The 18695-nt window shown below is 37.8% G+C and overlaps 1 protein-coding gene across 3 annotated transcripts in view; it reads left to right on the plus strand.

Annotated features, from left to right (window-relative positions):
• The window catches only part of RAPH1 (Ras association (RalGDS/AF-6) and pleckstrin homology domains 1), a 130328-nt gene that overhangs the window by 102921 nt on the left and 8712 nt on the right, over positions 1–18695 (plus strand). For all 3 annotated transcript variants that reach the window (XM_043991592.1, XM_043991593.1, XM_043991594.1), the window contains 3 exons: positions 7371–7469; positions 14846–14966; positions 17030–17172. In XM_043991592.1, the coding sequence (XP_043847527.1) occupies positions 7371–7469; positions 14846–14966; positions 17030–17172 (363 nt within the window). The remainder of the gene's footprint in view (positions 1–7370; positions 7470–14845; positions 14967–17029; positions 17173–18695) is intronic.

An 18695-nucleotide genomic window follows, 5' to 3' on the forward strand; every position in this document is an offset into this window, starting at 1 on the left:
GGACTTTTAGGCATTTGTGATGAAAAGACCTGAACTGAATAGAAAACTTGACTTTCAAATACAAGACCCTAGAGAAACATAAAAAGGTAAACAGGAAAAATAAATCATGAGGGATATTAAAAGGATAAACTGTTTATATTCTTACATGAGAAGATAATACTTCCAACTCATAAGAACTTTCTCAGTATTAGGGCAGCAGAAAGGAATATACTTAGAGGGCACAGGTGTGAATTGAATATGAAGGGATGATATCTGTAAAGCATTTATCCTGGTTTTTTGTAGGGCAGGCAGGTTGGGGTGGTTTATATCTGGGGCTGGATTTGGGATTGGGGCCTCCTGGGTTCAGTGCTGGTACTTTGTCCACTGTGTCACCTAACTGACCTATGATGACATCTTCAAAATAAAGTTAAGGGGTAAGAGGAATGCACTGGAAGAAAGGGAAAGGGAGAAGTGGAAGGGTGTAAAGTAACTCACATAAAAGAAACAAGAAAAAGCTTATGAAGTGGAAGGGAAAATGGGGAAGGAACGGGGGATTGAGTGAGCGTTACTTTCATCAAAATTGGCTCAAAGAGGGAATAACATAAACACTCAAGTGGGTATGTATTTTGGCCTGAGGGAAAGTGGGAGGGGAAGGAGGGGAGAGGTAAAGGAAGGGAGGGAAGATTGGGGGAGGGGCAGTAAAAAGCAAAACACTTTTGAGGAGGGATAGGGTGAAAGAAGATAGAAAATAGAGTAAATATCAAGGGGAGGGAATAGGATGAAGGGTAATACAGTTATCAATAGTAACTGAAAGAAATGATGAGCAGCAGGATGTTATCAGAAGGATGTATGAAAAATACAAACCATCAACAGAGGAAGAAGTGATGATATTTGAATACAGATTGAAGTATAATTTTATTTGTTCCTCTTTCTAAAGTTATTCTATTTTCTTTCACAACTTGAGTAATGTGAAGATGCTTGGCATAATTGCACATGTATGATTTATATTGAATTGCTTGATTCCATAAGGAGGGTTGAGGAGGGAGGGAGGAAGAAAATTTTAGAGTACAAAGTTTTTTTAAAAATCAATGTGGGGGCAGTTAGGTGGTGCAGTGGATAGAGCACCGGCCCTGGAGTCAGGAGTACCTGAGTTCAAATCTGGCCTCAGACACTTAACACTTACTAGCTGTATGACCCTGGGCAAGCCACTTAACCCCAATTGCCTCACTAAAAAAAAAAATTTTTTTTTTAAATCAATGTGAAGAAATGATGAGCAGGTGCATTTCAGAGAAACCTGGAAGGACTTGCATGAATTGATGCTGAGTGAGATGAGCAGAACCAGGAGAACATTGTACACAGTATTGTAACAATTGGAATAACGCCACCTGCTGGAGACTTACTGTAGAAGAGTTCCGCCCATGAAGTGAAGGTCTTTGAGGGCAAGACCAGGAGTCTTTTCTTTGGTGTCAGGAAGTGACGCAGGCTAGTGGGAGGAGGAAGGAAGAGACTGGCGCTCAGTCTCGCTCTCTTTCCTGAGGACTCTGGTGGAGAGCGGAGCTAGAAATGTGCTCTCCCTTTAATAGATAGGAATCTAGGCCTTTCTCTCTCTTTACCAAATTCTTATTCTCCTTAATAAATGCTTAAAAGTCTAACTCTTGCTAAAGCTTATAATTTATTGGCGACCACTCATTAGATATTTTAGACAGTTTAGCTAGAATTTTAACCCTTAACAGTATCAATAACATTGTTTGTTGATCAACTGAGATAGACTTGATTTTTATCAGCAACACAATGGTCCAAGATAGTTTCAAAGGATTCATGATGGAAAATACTCTCCAAATCCAGAAAAAAACTATGGAACCTAGATGCAGATTGTACCATTCTATTTCCACTTTTTTTTGTTTTCCTTTTATGAGGTTTTTCCCTTTTGCTCAGATTCTTCTTTCACAAGCATGACTAATGTAGATATATGTTTAAAGTGATTGTACATATATAACCCATATCAGATTGCTTGCTGTCTTGGGGAGCGGGGAAGGAGGGGAGAGAGGCAGAAAGATTTGAAACTAGAAATCTTATAGAAATAAATGTTGAAAACTATCTCTACATATAACTAGAAAATAATAAAATACTATATTAAATCAAAAAAAAGAATTGCATATATTATACCAGAACTAAGATTTTAGTAATAGAAATGTACACTGACATTTCAGCATTATATTCTAATATATTTGAACCTATTTCTTATTATTTTAAATACACATTTGTCTTCAAAAAATTAAAATTAGTTCATTGTGTGGGATGAAAATTCCATTTAGCTTCTGAGAATCTTTTTTCCATTTAGCTGGTATTCTTTACTAAACAGAACCATCAGAGGGCACCATGGTCTGAGTTTAAACTTCATTCCCATTTCCATCCACTGCAGGAGGAACACTAAAGTAAATCATTCTATTGAACTCCCACTTCCTTTAGTGTGCCCTACATCTAATTTTTTTTTAATGTCTTTTACTTTCTTCAATCACCTCCATAAGGGTTTCCAGTCCAATTATTCTTTCACATTGGAGAAGGAGGGAAAAACATGTTTTGAATAAATTTAATAGAAACTACTTTTAAAATGTATTATGTAGCCATCATTTTTATTTATCAAGATAAAATTTAAACACTTATATTCACAAATGAAGCAAAGATGTACCATCTATGCGGATATTTGGAGGTTTTGTCTAGAATTCTGGCTTTGGAATCAGGCAAGTCAGATTCTTCAGATGATTAAAAGCTCTGATCTTCTGGGCAAGTCATTTATCCTTTCTAAGCTTTCATCTGTAAAAGGGGGTAACAGTAGTATCTACCATCACAGGGTTGTTGCAAAGATCATATGAGAGAGCATATTTAAAGACTTTCAGCAACCTTAAATTATAGAATGTTAACCTATAAAGCATCGATACAACTTGCCCTTTTTAAAAAACTTATCATAGTTTCTCCCTTCTCATTTAGTATATGGGTGTTTGGGATGTTTCTCCTCCCCCTTTCCTGCCCTGTTCACCACCACCAGGTTATCAAAAAGGGAAAGTATAGTTTATTTCTCAGATATGTCTATATTTACTAGCAGTGTACATTGATGCTGTTAGTAGTAGGAGCAGCAGCAGCAGGCAATGAATTCAGGGCCATTTGTTGGGCATGTTTGATAGGGGATTCTTGCTCAGATGTGGTTTAGATTAGATGAACGCTGAGGGTCCCTTCTAATCTTAAATTTCTGTATATGGCTATAAGTGAGTGTTGGAGGAAAGAATCTCCAATCCAGATCTCTCTCCCCACTCCAAGGATAGTGAGTGTTCTTTCTTTCCACTTTACCATACTGCCTACTTAGAGCATATACTTTTAACTTGGACCTTGATAGAAGTTAGTTTAAATCAAATACAATTAGTGAATTAGCTATTGTTTCTTTCACTTTGTAAAGAAAACCTAATATGCAACCAACCTACTGTGTAGAATTGTTAAAAGGAAAATATTTTTGTTAATCTTAAAGCACTCCAGAATTTTGAATTGCTAGGCATGAATTGCTAGGCATGTCTAGGTATTCCTGTGCTCTTACAAGGAAAAGTTGGGGCCAGAGTTGGACACAGGAGTGCAGTGGGTTTAGGAATGCCTGAGAAGATTGCCAGACTCTTCTGTATGACCCATCTTTCCATGAAAGTAAACAGTTCTTTTTTTAATACCAAGTCTGCTGCTGGTGGAGTCATGTGGTGGCAAAATGGAATATACCAGATTCCAAAGAATTAAAAAGTACTATCACACAAAGGGCGATTGATAAGGCATGGTGAGTGTGAGCAAGCCACAATAAGGAAGCAGTGAGGAACTAAAAAGAACAATAAAGAGTAAAAAACGTCATGAAAGAATTATATGGTGAGAAGAAAATAGGGACAAGTTACATGACAAAGGGTGACATTGATCCACTGGTATGCTTGCAGTTTGAAGAGAAATCAAGAAAGCATTCTGTACATATGGGAAACATATGAGAAGATATGGAAAAGAGTTGCAAAGAATGGGCAGACCTGAATGGGTTGCAATGTAATGATATAAAATACTTTTCTAAACAAGTTAGCCATTAAACTGTTTTAATTGGAACATAAGCTGCCTTCTTCCTTAAAATCTAACTTATAAACCTAAAGATAGCTTTCATTATGAAAGTAATTGGTTTTTGGTTTTTGGTTTTTTAGTAGAAATAGGAATAGAGACCTGACCTATGATTTCATTAGTATAGGGAAATTTCCTGAGTGAGGAAACTCTTATCAGTGCAAGTTAGCACTTTCTCTGCAATTGAACATAAGACAGCTGAAAGGGGAAGTGAACTGCCTGGGGCCACATAGCCAGTATGTATCAGAGGCAAGACCAAACCAAGGTTTTCCTGGTTCTGAGGCTAGCTGGTTGCCCTTTAGGACACTCTTGACTTCTGGCTCTCTGTAAATGTGTGCATGTGCACACATGCACGTGTGCGCACACACACACACCCCTCTTCCCAAGAGAGTCTGTTTTTGAGATAGGGTCTATATAAGCATTAGCCCAACTTATATTTCTGCAGATAAGGTGTTGCCCTGCTTTGGTTAGAAGGATTTTCATCATCCCAGAGTTCCCTTTACCAGTGAAATCATAGGTTATAGTCCCTAACCTTAGGTTAGTTTCATCCAAAACAGAAATGAAACTTTAGGAGTGAATTTCCCCATGGATTTCTTGTTTTCTGTCCACTGTTCTAACTTATAACATGGGAATGATGTTTATGCAGTGCACACTTTTGGCAAAAGGAACAGAATAGGAACCAAGATAGCGGAGCAAAGGCAGTGAGCTCCCGAACTCATGACACAATCACTTCAAAAAACATCCAAATAAAGCCATAGGAAAATGCCTGGAGCAGCAAAACTCACAGAAGAATGTGCTGAAATCATCTTCTAACCAAGAACGGCTTGGAAGGTCAGAAGGAGGGAGCTGCTGTGCTGATACAGGAGTCGAGCCCAACCCCACAGTCACCCTGACACAGATCCAGTCCCAGGAAGGCCTCACCAGAGAAGCAGACCCCCCCCCCCCAGCTGTGAATCAGCTGAAGCACCAGTGTTGTCTGGAACTAAGCTCACAGTCTGGTGAGTGGGCTGAGCCCTGGGCAGGGGGGAGAGTACAGGGGTCTATGCTGGTACTAAAGCAGAACTTGGATTTTACACCCCTTCTGAGAACCAGGAGGTAGGCTCGAGTAGCAGTGGCCCAGGTTGGGGAGGTGCACAGGTTCGTCGGAGCTAACAACCACAACACACAAAGCTGCTCGATTAGCAAGTTGGTCTGGGGTCATCTAAGGACCAGGGAACAAGCTGGGCAAGTGAAGAACCTGATTCTCCATAAATCATACCACCTGGGACTTCTTAAGCTTGGGATACTACAGCCTGGAAACAGTGCCCCCACTTTAAGGAGCTAAAAGTCTAGTAAAAGAAAGGCAAGATGAGCAGAGAAAGGTGTGAGGACCATAGAAAGTTTCTTCAGTAACAAGGAAGACCAAGGGGCACCCTCAGAGGAAGGTGTCAACATCAGGGCCCCTATATCTAAAGCTTCCAAGAAAAATACGAATTGGTCTCAGGCCATAGAGGTGCTCAAAAAGGACTTTGAAGATAAAGTTAGAGAGGTAGAGGAAAAAATGGAAAGAGAAATGAGGGGGATGCAGGAAAGACATGAGAAAAAAGTCAACAGCTTGAAAAGTCAAATTGGCCAAATGGAAAAGGAGGTACAAAAGCTCTCTGATGAAAATAATTGCCTAAGAATTAGGATTGAACAAATGGAAGCTAGTGACTTTATGAGAAACCAAGACACAATAAAGCAAATCCAAATGAATAAAAAAATAGAGGGCAATGTGCAATATCTTCTGGGGAAAACTGCTGACCTGGAAAATAGGTCCAGGAAAGATAATTTGAAAATTATTGGTCTACCTGAAAACCATGATCAAGGAAAGAGCTTAGACACCATCTTCCAAGATATTCTCAGGGAAAATTGCCCTGAAATTCTAGAAGAAGAAGCTAAAATGGAAATTGAAAGAATCCACCGATCACCTCCAGAAAGAGACCCCAAAAGGAAAACTCCTAGGAATATTATAGCCAAATTCCAGAGCTCTCAGGTCAAGGAAAAAATATTGCAAACTGCCAAAAAGAAAGAATTCAAGTACTGTGGAGCCCCAGTCAGGATAGCACAAGATCTAGCAGCTTCTACATTAAAGGACTGGAGGGCATGGAATATGATATTCCAGAGGGCAAAGGGAAATGGGATTAAAACCAAGAATCACCTACCCAGCAAAACTCAGCATAATCTTTCAGCAGAAAAAAAAATGGGACTTTAATGAAAAAGAAGACTTTTAGATATTTGTGATGAAAAGACCTGAATTGAATGGCAAATTTGACTTTCAAATACAAGACCCTAGAGAACCATAAAAAATTGGAGCCGGGGGACATACCTGGGGTCGTACAGTGGGCGACTGTCTTGTGTCTGAGGCCAGGTTTTGGCTGGTCTTGTGCTACAGGAAATGACAAACAGGATGATCCCCGAAAAACCTGGAAAGACTAATGAACATCGATGTATAGTGAAGTGAGCAGAGCTGGGAGGACATTGTGTGTAGTGACAGCAGTATTGTTCAGTGAACAATTGTGAATGACTTAACTACTCTCAACAGTGCAATGATACAAGACAATCCCAAGGAACTATCGAGGGAGCTTACTATGCACCCTATAGAAAGAACTGATGAAAAGAACACTTGTGGATTGTACATATATAACCTGGTTGCAATCTTGTGGAGGGGGGAGGAAAGGGAGGGAGGGAGAAAAATTTGGAACTCTAAATCTTATGAAAATGAATGTTGAAAACTACCCTTATATGTAACTGGAAAATAAAATAAATGTTTGTTGCCCCCCCCAAAAAAAGGAACAGAATAGAAAATAGCAATGAAATATACTTTTAAATGGGAATTAAAAATTTTACTATTTACCTTACTCAGACTAAGGAATCTCTCATTGTCTTTTGGTTTTATGTATACAGTTTGGTTAACCAGAACTCTCTTTCCCTTTCCTAATTTTACAGATTAAAATTTAAATTTGTTTTGTTGCTTCCTTAATATATTTTGTTATTCTCCAGAATGGATATATACAAAAAATTTTCTGGAAATGTCTTAGGATATAGCCAATTCATTTATCAGGTTTACTCTAATTCATATATCCTGTTCCAAGATCAATAATAAGATTTTAAATAAATAATTGGGGGATTAATCTAATTGTTTTAACTATTGTCAGGGCAACCTTAATTTTTGTTTCAGGTTTTGCTTTTGTTATCTTGAAGTTACATTTGAAATTTCCCTTTTAATATTCTTTTTGTTCCAGCACCCACAGATCCAAAAGAAGTCTCAGTATATCAAGTATCTTTGTTGTGACGACGTTAGAACTCTGCACCAGTGGGTAAACGGCATCCGGATTGCAAAGGCAAGATTTCCTTTAACATGTCTGATGTTTTCTTAATACAGTTCAGCAAAAATTTATTAAGTACCCATTACAGAAACAGTGTATCATGCTAGATGCTGGGCTTGCAAAAATGAAAGATAAAGTTTCTGTTCTTAGGAGTTTATGATCTAAGAGAATAGGAAATAGACAAAACTAAGTGACAGTAAAGGCAAAGGGGAGATCATTTTCCTATTAGTGCATGGGGGACAGTGAGAGGTGGTGGTAGTCAGAAAAGGCTTTGTGGAGGACATAGTAGCACAATGAGCTAAGCTTTGAAAACTTTTTAATAGGTAGAGATGGAAAGAAAGTATGTTACTGGTCCAGAGAATAGCATGCATAGTGCCAAGAAAAGGGAAAACAAGACTGGGGAACAGACCATCCAATTTGGATTGAATGCAGTCAAAAGAAAGTAGTAGAAAATAAGGTTGGAAAGGGAGGCTGCACAGTCAGGGAACCAGCTGAAGGTTTCTGAGCTGGTAGAGGGACATGGTCAGACTCGTGCAGTCTTCCTAAAGACTTTATTCCAGGTATTTAAAGAATGCATTGGAGAAAGATGAGGGCTAGCACCAATGTCAGTGTGAGTAGAGAGGATTGTGGACAGAGCAAAGAAAGGCTGTTGGAAATGAGAAGAAAAGAAAACAGTGAGATTTCAAGCCTGAGGGACAAGGTTTTGGGGTGGAGGAATGATGTGTTTATTCACTTTTGGATCTAGATCAGTAGATTTAGAGCTGTCCGTGATGCCAATAGCATCCAGCCTAACCCCTTCCTTTCCCTGAGGCCCTGAAAGTGACCTGCCCCAAGTCACACAAGTTATAAGTGGCAGAGTGGGGATTTGAACACAAGTCCTTTGACTCTAAACTTTTCCCATTATACCATCCTCTTGAGTTTGAGGCACTATCAGAACCTAGAGATAGGCATTAGGCAGCTGGAAATGTAGATTTGATATTTGCACAGAGGTATTAATGAAGTCATTGGAAGAGGACAAGATTGTTAAAGGAGAGAGTAGAAATGGTATATTGAAAAGCAGACCAAAGATGAGTCCTTGGGATACCCACATGTAGTGAGTGGGAGGAAAAGAAACCAGTGAAGGACACCAAGGGAGAAGGCAGTATCATAGAATTTGAGGGTTGGAAAGGACTTCCATAGCCATGGGACCACAGCCCATATCTGGACAAGAATCCCTTTTACCATGTGTCAGGCTCTTCAGGAAGATCTCCTTCTAGTGGCAACCCATTCCACTAATGGACACTTTTCATTAAATTTGGCTCTTTACAACTTCCACTTAGTGCTCTTTGGTGCAGAACAAGGCTCATCTCTCTCTTCATATGACACGCCTTCACATTCTTGAACACCCCTCCCTGCCTCCTCCTCCCATCATGTGCACTGGACTTAAACCCTTTCACACTCTGGTTGTCCACCTCTGGATGCTTTATAGTTTATCACTATCCTTCTTAAAACTGTGACAACCAGTATTGAACCCAGTACTACAGATGAGATCCAACAAGGGCAGTAAAGGGACTGTTAACTTCTCTATTCCTAGAAGCCAGGTGGCTGCTGCTGCTTCTCGCTCGCTCGCTCGCGCTCTCTCTCTCTCTCAATGTCTTTATTTATTTGTTAGAGGGGCGGGGGGTGAGTTCCAAATGTTCACCTATTGAGAAGACAAGCAATAAGACATTAATTTTACATGTGAAGACATGCAAAATATATTTCCATATTGGCCATGTTTATGCTTCCTCTCTTAATGCAGATTGTATTTGCTTTTTTGGCCACCACATTAGACTACTGACTTATTCACCTTGTGGTCCACTAAAACCCTCATGTCTTTTTCAGAACAACTCCCTAACCACATCTGCCCCATTTTGTATGTGTGAAATTGATTTTTTGAATGCAGATGTAAAATGTGATAGTTATCTTTATTAAATTTCAACTTACTCAATTCAGTGCTCTAGACTGTCAAGATGTTTTTGGTTCTTGACTCTTACATAGTGGGACAGTTATCCCTTCCATGTGGTGGGGGTTAGAGACACAACACCCCCTCGATCTGGAAAAAGTATGTAAAATTTTTTTTTACTTTCCCTTTTTACCAGAGAAGTCTGAATTGTTATGGCATTAAAAGATAAAATATGTTATATTACACAATTTTATTTATATATATATATGTGTGTGTGTATGTATGTATGTATATATATATATATATATATATATATATATATATATATATATATAAAATGCATTTCTAACTTTCTAAACTTTTTCTGTCTTGTGTGTGACTTCTGAAAATTACCACTTAATTTTTTAATCTGACCTGAAATACTGTGAAACCAAGATGAGGAAAGACAAGATGTGGAAGAGAGAACTATTTTAGCTCTGTCTCCCAGCTCTGCATAATCTACAAATCTGAGGAGCATGCCTTTATTCAAGTCATTGATAAAAATATTAAACAGCGCAAAGCATTGAACGATTAACAGCTACTCTTTGCCTTCAGCCATCTAACTAGGCCTTGGTCTGTCTGTGTTGTTATTAGTCCACATCTGACCATTTCACAAGACTACTGTGCAACACTGTTTAGCTTTGTAGGTAAACTTTGTATATAAATCTGATCATACTATATTCATAACATTCCTTTCATTTACTAATTTAGTAATCCTATCAAAAAAGGAAATGAGATTAGTCTACCATGACCAGTTCCTGATGAAGCTACATTGACTCTTTGTAATTACCACTTCCCTTTCCAGATGACCACCAGCTAGATGATCATATCTAGAAATTCCAAGGAATCAGAATCAAACTTACTGGTCTATAGTTGGCAAACTCTATTCTCTACCATTTTTTTCAATTATTATTTTTTCCACATAGAGATCCACTTTCTCTCCTTCTAACCTCCCCTCATCAAGAAAGAAAAAACAACAACAATAATACCCTGTTCCAAATATATATAGTCAGTCACATAAAACAAATTTCCATGTTAACTATGAAAAATCTGGGTGTTTGCCCTTCTCCAGTCTTATGGTACCTCTCTCATTTTCCATGATCTCTCAGATATCACAGTGTCTCAACTACTTCTTTCATTATTTGTGGATGTAGCTCATCTTGGCCCGGTGACTTAAATTCAATAAGGGCAACTAGATGCTAACTTATCATCTATTTACTTGTCTTGACTATCAACTCCTTGTTAAATCATTCTCCTAATCAGAGAAAACAGAAGCAAAGTAAAAATTGTGCAGCTCTGCCTTCTGTCATCAGTTGTCACAATGCCATTTATCCTAGTCTTTTCCTTTAATTCTTTTCCTTTCAACACAGGAGGATGGACCTGTGATTTCATTGGTATAGTGCTTAGCTTCTTAAACTGTAGGTTTTGACCCTATATGGGGTCATGAATGCGGTGGTCATTAAAAATTTGGCAACAATAAAAGGTTATGAATACCTATTTTATAAACCTATATACCCAGGGTCATGTAAAAATCTCTTGGCAAAAAGGGATCAGAAGTGGAAAGAGTTTAAGAAGCCCTGGTGTAGTGAACCCTCAGGTGAGCAAGATTCCCTTTACCAATGTAGGCTGGCACCTTTTCTGAAACTTCAAGTTTTAGAGCACTTTATTTTATTTAACAATAAACATTTTTATTTATGGTTTTGAGTTCCAAATGCCTTCCCTCCTTCTCCTTCTCCTTCCCTCTCCCTGAGGCTATAAGCAATCAGATATGGGTTATACATGTGGTATTATGTAAAACGTTACCATATTAGTCATTTTGTACAAGAAAATTTGAATAAAAGAAAAAATAGCATGCTTCAATCTGTGTTCAGTCAATATCACTTCTTTCTTTGGAGGTGGATAGTATGCTTCATCATTAGTTCTTCGGGATTGTCTTGGAATATTATATTGCTGAGGATAGTTGTCATTCAGAGTTCTTCATCAAACAATATTGCTATCTCTGCACAATGTTCTCTTGGTTCTGCTCACTTCACTATACATCAGTTCATACATGTTTTTCCAGGCGTTTCTGAAGTCATCCTGCTTGTCATTTCTTATAGCACAAGAATATTCCATCACTATCATATACCACAGCTTATTTAGCCCTTCCCTAATTAATGGGCATTTCTTTGATTTCCAATTCTTAGCCACCACAAAAAGAGCTGCTATAAATATTTTTGTATAAATAAGGTCTTTTTTTCTTTTTTGGGATATTTATGGAACTTTAAAAGGTTCCCTCTCCAGCCTCAGCACATTCAGAGCTTTCACACTACACACATTATTTTCACAGGATTGTGCCAGGTTCAGATATTCTCCCTCTGTTACTTGGCCTCCATCATCTGTACATTTCTTTTAAAATAGAAGTTGTTGCTAAGTCCCCTTTGTGTCTATACCATGCCCTCCCTCAGATTCTCCAGAATTGCCCCACCCTACCAGAGTAGTCTACTCCCTGTGGAAGTTCACTTGGGCCTCCTGACCTCATACCAGTGGCTCGTTCCTCTAACTGGTTAGTTCTGCTTAGAACCTCCATATTAAGTAAAGTGTCCAGGCCAGTTTTCATTTTTCTCTAGACTTTCTATACCATTTCCCTGTGTGGGTACTTTCTCCTCTGCCCCTTTTCTGTTTCTTGGCATATGTTATCTTTATTTTTGCTTGTATTTGTATTCCTAGCGCTCAGCACAGTGCCTAAGAACTTAATGTTTCTTGCTTAACTCTTCAGACAAATTTTATTTTTCCTACACTAAGGATCTTCTTTTTCTTTGTGTCTTCAGAATTTCATTCTTGGGTTAATTTCACTCCTGGGTTGACTTCCCCTATAGCATTTTGGTTCAAGAGATCCTATCTGTCTTTCCTGTGAACCCTTGGAAATCTGCTGTTCCACCTTCTAGGGTATATTAGATTATGCCCAAATATTTTTCTCCATCACAAACTCTCAAAGAGAGTGATCCTCTCCTTTGGTGCCCCATCATTTCTATCTCAGAAAACCATTGGCTCCCTGTTAACAAGAGTCAGGTCCACACCCCAAAATGTGTGTCACATTCTGCATTTTGAGTCCGTTACCTACCCCTCTCTCAGTCCGTCATTGGTCCTAGAAGCCTGGATCAGAAGTAATTCTTTCAAAGTCGTGTGTCCTTATGTTGTTATACTATAAATCAGCCTGGTTCTACCCACTTATTAGTTCCTCTGAAACCCAACAGTTCTTCATTTCCTATAGCACAGTAACATTCCATTATATTCACGTGCCATAATTTGTTCATACTCTAATGGATGGTTCCTTAAGCTTCTTGTTTGACACACACACAAAGGAGCTCCTTGAGGGCTTGATCTCATCAGGGAATAGGTCCAGTAGCAATGGCATCGCTACTATTCAGTCAGAGCATATATATATATAGTAACATTTGGGCACCAGACTAAATTGCTTTCCAAAATGGCAGAATCAATTCATATCATCAGCTGTGCATTAGTGTGCTTGTTTTCCCACAACCTAACAATTCTAGTTTTACATTTTTGTCATCTTTGCCAATCTGATGGGCGTGTGTTGGAATTTCATTGTTGCTTTATTTTATTTTCCTGTAATAGTTCTTTGGAGCATTTTTTCACATATTTAAAAGCTTGGAGAAATCTATCAGTAGCTATGTGAAATTATGGGTATTTACACCTGGTTCTAAGTACCTGGTTAAAACTTTGGTAGTAGACTGTCACTTCTCAACAACTGGAGAAACCCACTAAATTTAATTCTTAAGTCTCAGCAACTTGAAAGCCACCTGTACTGCACCAGCCTACCTCTTTCACCACCACCAGCAGTTATACTCATTGTTCTGTTTAATCAACAAGCATTTATTAAGCCATACTATGTGACAGGGCCAGGTTCTTGCCCCCATGGAGGTCCCAGAGGAGGTTATTATCCAGAAAGTACTGGAAATAGAAGGAAGTAGAAAGTTTTGCCTCTTGCAAAAAGTGGGATTGAAGTTGAGTTTTAAAGGGATCCAGGGAAGCCAAGAGGCAGAGGCAAGGAACACTAGTATTTCAGGAATGGATGACGTCAGTGAAAGGCAAATGGAACATGTTTTTGGAGGAAGTGAGAAGGCCAGTATCTCACAGACCACATGGAGGAGAGTAAGGTATGAAAACGGGGGAGATACCAGATTGTGAAGGGCTTTAAAAAAACAAACAGGATTTTATATTTCCTAGGTATTGGGGATATTATTAAAAATATAAAAAATTACAAAGAATGAAGCAGGCCCAACTTATTTCTAAATTACCTTGCCTTGTCTTGCCAACTACCTTCTTTTTCCTCCCATAGTCTTCCTCTTCAGGTTCTATTCCCTAATCTTCCTTGATCCCTTCCTCCTCAGTCCTTTTCCATACTCCTTTTCTACTTTTGATACTGTTTCGTCCTGGAAGTAGTATCTAGACAGGTATCTCTTGAATTTCCCTCAATTTCTCCCAAATTTCTCTTCCCCACATAATTACTTCACTAGTCCAAACAACTTTAAATCACCTGCTGGATTTTCTCCTTATTCTATTAAAATCTTTTTCTCTTCTCCTGTGCCTTCTCTCATGGGAACCAAATCCTACAGAAAGGTCAAGGTTGAGGACTGAGAAAATATCATTTGCTTTGGTAATTATGAAGTAATGGGTATCATTGGAGAGAACAATTTCAGTAGGGTGGTAGGGATAAAAACCAGATTGTGGGGCATTAGTTATGTGTGGGTTGAAATCTACTCCTTCTAGAAATTTAGCAGTGACAGGAATGAGAGTGAGGGATAGAAGGATTGTTCTAAGGCTTTTTGAAGATCAGTGAGATGTGTTTCTAGATAGAAAAGAGCTGTATTTTTTTAAAAAGAAAAGAAATGGAGAGGGAGGGTCTGGAAATGACAGATGGGATCAAGAGCATATGGGGAGAAGTCTTGGCAAGGAAGAGGGTCTCCCCCTTATATTGATGAGCATATATTAGTGTCATGTATTCTTACTGGCTGAGTTTTCATCTTCTGAATCTTAATTGATCAGGAGTGATCTTAGAGTGCTAGATAAGGCAAAAGTATGGTTTATTTGAGTGTGGAATGCCTTGTGATTCTTAAGAAGGACATTTTCATTTTTTATTGCTTTTATAGTTTTTCCAGAAAAGCTACTGAGTAATGCACAGATATGACTGACTATTGGTTATTGTTACATTTCAGGCTCTTTCTGCCTGCCTAGAAATTATCTCATGCTATATAGATTATCTGCTAGCTATATAGATTGCAGTGTAACTAATTCTAATGGTTTGGCATGGTGAGGAAGTCCTTTAATAGAAACTTGTGAATCAGCTAGCAGAAACACACTGCTTCCTCTTTCCACACCAGTTAAATTCGAATGAAGTTGTAGATTTACTGTCTTTTCTGTTTAGTATGGAAAACAGCTCTACCTGAATTATCAGGAAGCCCTGAAGAGAACAGAGTCAGCCTATGACTGGACCTCCTTGTCTAGTTCCAGTATCAAATCTGGATCAAGTTCTTCTAGCATACCAGGTAAATCAGAAATACTTCTAAGTGCCACTTCACTATTTGTGGTAAAGACTGTCCAATAGATCTTTAAAGCAGGAATTCCTAACTTTCTTTGTGTTATGGACTCCCTCAGACTTTCAATCTGGTGAAGTTTATAGGCCCCTTCTCAAATGTTTCAAATATATAAAATAAAACATTTAGGATTACAGAGGAAACATTATGTCAAAATAGTTCTTTAAAAGTTTTAGGGGTAGCTAGCTGGTACAGTTGATAAAGCACTGGCCCTGGATTCAGGAGGACCTGAGTTCAAATCCAGCTTCAGACACTTGACACTTACTAGCTGTGTGACCCTGGGCAAGTCACTTAACCCCCATTGCCTCACCAAAAAAAGAAAAGTTGTAAAGTTTACAGGTTAAGAACTGCTACTTTAAACTTTTTTTAGCCCTTTCCAGAGACTGATAACCTCTCTATTTCAGTATAATCTCAGTTGTTGACCCTCTTAACAATAACAATCTGTGTATTCCATTTTTAAACTAATCAATGCCAGGCTTTTGTTTCTTACTTACAATGTGGTATTTACTTAAAACTGAAAGCTAAGATTATTCAAATTATGAACAAAATTTCATTTGAGTAGCTTCAAAATGAAAAACTTTAGGGGCAGCTAGGTGGCGCAGTGGATAGAGCACCAGCCCTGGAGTCAGGAGTACCTGAGTTCAAATCCGGCCTCAGACACTTAACACACACTTACTAGCTGTGTGACCCTGGGCAAGTCACTTAACCCCAATTGCCTCACTAAAAAAAAAAAAGAAAGAAAGAAAGAAAAAAGAAAAACTTTAGTAGACCAAATCTTGGGATGACGTTATTCAGGAATCTCAAAAGACAGAAAAAAGATAAGTTTAATGGTTCTATTTCTTACTGTAGTTTTTAATCAATGAACAACCTTCCTTTCTTAAAGACCCTGGCTTCCCTACATTTCTGTGAGATAACTATAAAAAGTAAAGAAATAGGAAGTGGCAGTCCAATGATTTTTTTCTTTTTGTCTCCAGTCTAAGCTTCAAGCAGAACAGTCTTTTCATCCCTCTTGTGTAAGAACAATTAGTCAAGTAAATAAAAAACAAAGTTGATAAAAATATGGACCAAAAAGGGAATAATGAGCATATCATTCAGGAACAGACAGCAACACACATGGTCTGCAACCTGGTGGCCACAAAGTGTAACTGGGGAAACTACAGGAATATAATAATATAGAAAGGAAAAGTAAACCTTCCTAGTTTATCCAGTAACTAGCCAAGATACCACAATATATTCTCATTCATTCTCTTTCTCTGTTTCTCCCTCCCTCTCCCCCCTCTAGAAAAGGCAATCATTTCAAAATTCTAATGATAATAAAGTCAAAACAGATTTAAAACTGTACATTAAAAGTCATTTAATATTAATAGTTTGTCCCATTTCCTAGTATAACAGAAAATAATAAGGAATCAAAATACTAAAGAAATCAAAATTTATAATTAACCGTCACCATGACTGTTAATTATTTTTATTATTGTTGGTCAGGGAAAGTAGAAGGATGTCCTGTGGGGCAAAAACAGTTGCTAAAGCTTTTTAATGTTGACCTTAAATATTTTCTTATCTAATTTTGTCTTTGTACAAATTCCATAATTTGCTGAATGATTGAACATTAATAACATCCACAATATTTTTATATATTTTCTTTGTGAACTGGTATGCTCAGTAGACTTGAGATTTACTACTTCTAAGTCAAGAAACATTTTCTAATGGAAAGTAGCTCATTTTATAAGTTGAGTGTTAAAAATTAACTTGTTGGGGCAGCTAGGTGGCGCAGTGGATAAAGCACCAACCCTGAATTCAGGAGGACCTGAGTTCAAATAGGGTCTCAGACACTTGACACTTACTAGCTGTGTGACCCTGGGCAAGTCACTATACCCTCATTGCCCCACCAAAAGAAAAATAATAATAATTAACTTGTTGCCTTGTCAATTGCACATCAACTGACATGTATTCTGTAATAGACTTCTATTTATTCACTCTGACAGATTTTAAACCAATTTAATTTTTAATTTAAACAGAATCTCAGTCAAATCACTCTAATCAGTCTGATAGTGGAGTTTCTGACACCCAGCCAACAGGCCATATTCGCTCCCAAAGTATCGTGAGCTCTATCTTTTCAGAAGCTTGGAAACGAGGGACTCAGTTGGAAGAGTCCAGCAAGGTAAAAAGCTTGTTTTTAGCCTGCAAACCTCATGATGCTTTAGTGAGAAATAGACTTCATTGCAATGTTGTTCTGTCCTTTTTTTTTTTTTTAGGAACTCTTCCTTCTTAGTTCTGTTTTTCCTAGTGTCTTTTCTTTATAATTGTGGGGAGTCACTATCTTATATTTAAAGAGATGTTATCAAATTAGTTGGTCATTGAAGATTCAGGATGAATTTATTCAGCTTGTTGCTTACAAGCCTCCTGCTTAACTTCATTTCTTGCTTTTGTTGACCATTTTCCTGCTCGTTCACCTCTTCCACAAAGTTTTAGAGGAATGGAATGAGTTCTAATTCATCATCTCTAAAATTTTTATTCCTGAATCATACTGCCATGTTGAATTGGACACTTCTTCTTAGACTGTTAAATTGATGGAAAAGTTTCTGATATGGAATCTTTGGCTTGAATGTCTAATCCAGTGGTTCTTTTTTTTTTTTTTTTTGGTCACAGGACCCCAAAGAGCTCTTAAGTAATTTATTATATGTATGTGTGTATATGTATACAAACACACAGTTTTAGAAATCAAAACTGATAAATTTTTAAAATACTCTTTTAAACTAAGTCTGCTGCATGTTCATTTTTTTTATATAAAAGATAACTATTTTCCCCCCCAAATGTGAAAAGAATAGCAATGTTTTGCCTATTTTTGCAAATCTTTTTAATGTCTAGCTTAGTAGTAAACAGCTGGATTTTCATCTGCTTCTGCATTCGATCTGTTTTAATATGTTGTTTTTGTTGAAGCACATGAAAAAAAGATCTGATCCCACAGTCATGTTGGTGGAAAAGGAGTAAGTGTTTTAATAGGCAAATATTGTCTTAGTATTATAATGAAAATAGTTCTGATCTCATGGACCTCCAGGGGTCTTGGTGACTTCCCAGGGTCCATGGACCATATTTTGAGAACCACTGGTCTGGTCCAATCACCTTATTTTACAAATGAGGAAACTGAAATCAAGAGAAGTTAAATGAAGTGCCCCAAATCACATTGTAGTAAATAGTAGCACTACATTTCAGTTAATTCATTGACCTCATTTACTCCAAAATTTTACTCATTTCAGAAGTTCTGTTACATCTCTGCCAACTGGCCTTCTCTTTAAAACATCCAGTTCAAGAACTTAGTACATTTCATGCAGCAGCCCATTTCATAACTGCTGCTTGAGTTAGGCTTTTATTCAGCAATTGTTTTCTAGTGCTGTGATCTGAATTACTCGTACAAATGTACTCACTGGCAGAGTGAAACTGAAAATTTATCATAGGTAATGCCAATTTGTTTACCTTCTGATTAAGACGGTAATCCTAAATATTAGTCTTAAAAATCTTGCCCCAAAACAAAGATACAAAGATTTAATGTTTTTAAAGGGTTGGCTATCCTTACAAAATAAAAGTTTTCATTGGAATAAGATTTGAAAAGAATTTTCAAGTCACAAATTTTGGCAAGCCCCTATGTAGTAGTGGAGATTTAAGTTTCTATTCCCCTTCCTCTGT

The sequence above is a fragment of the Dromiciops gliroides genome, chromosome 3 (genome assembly GCF_019393635.1).
Source record: "Dromiciops gliroides isolate mDroGli1 chromosome 3, mDroGli1.pri, whole genome shotgun sequence".
Lineage (NCBI taxonomy): Eukaryota > Metazoa > Chordata > Mammalia > Microbiotheria > Microbiotheriidae > Dromiciops > Dromiciops gliroides.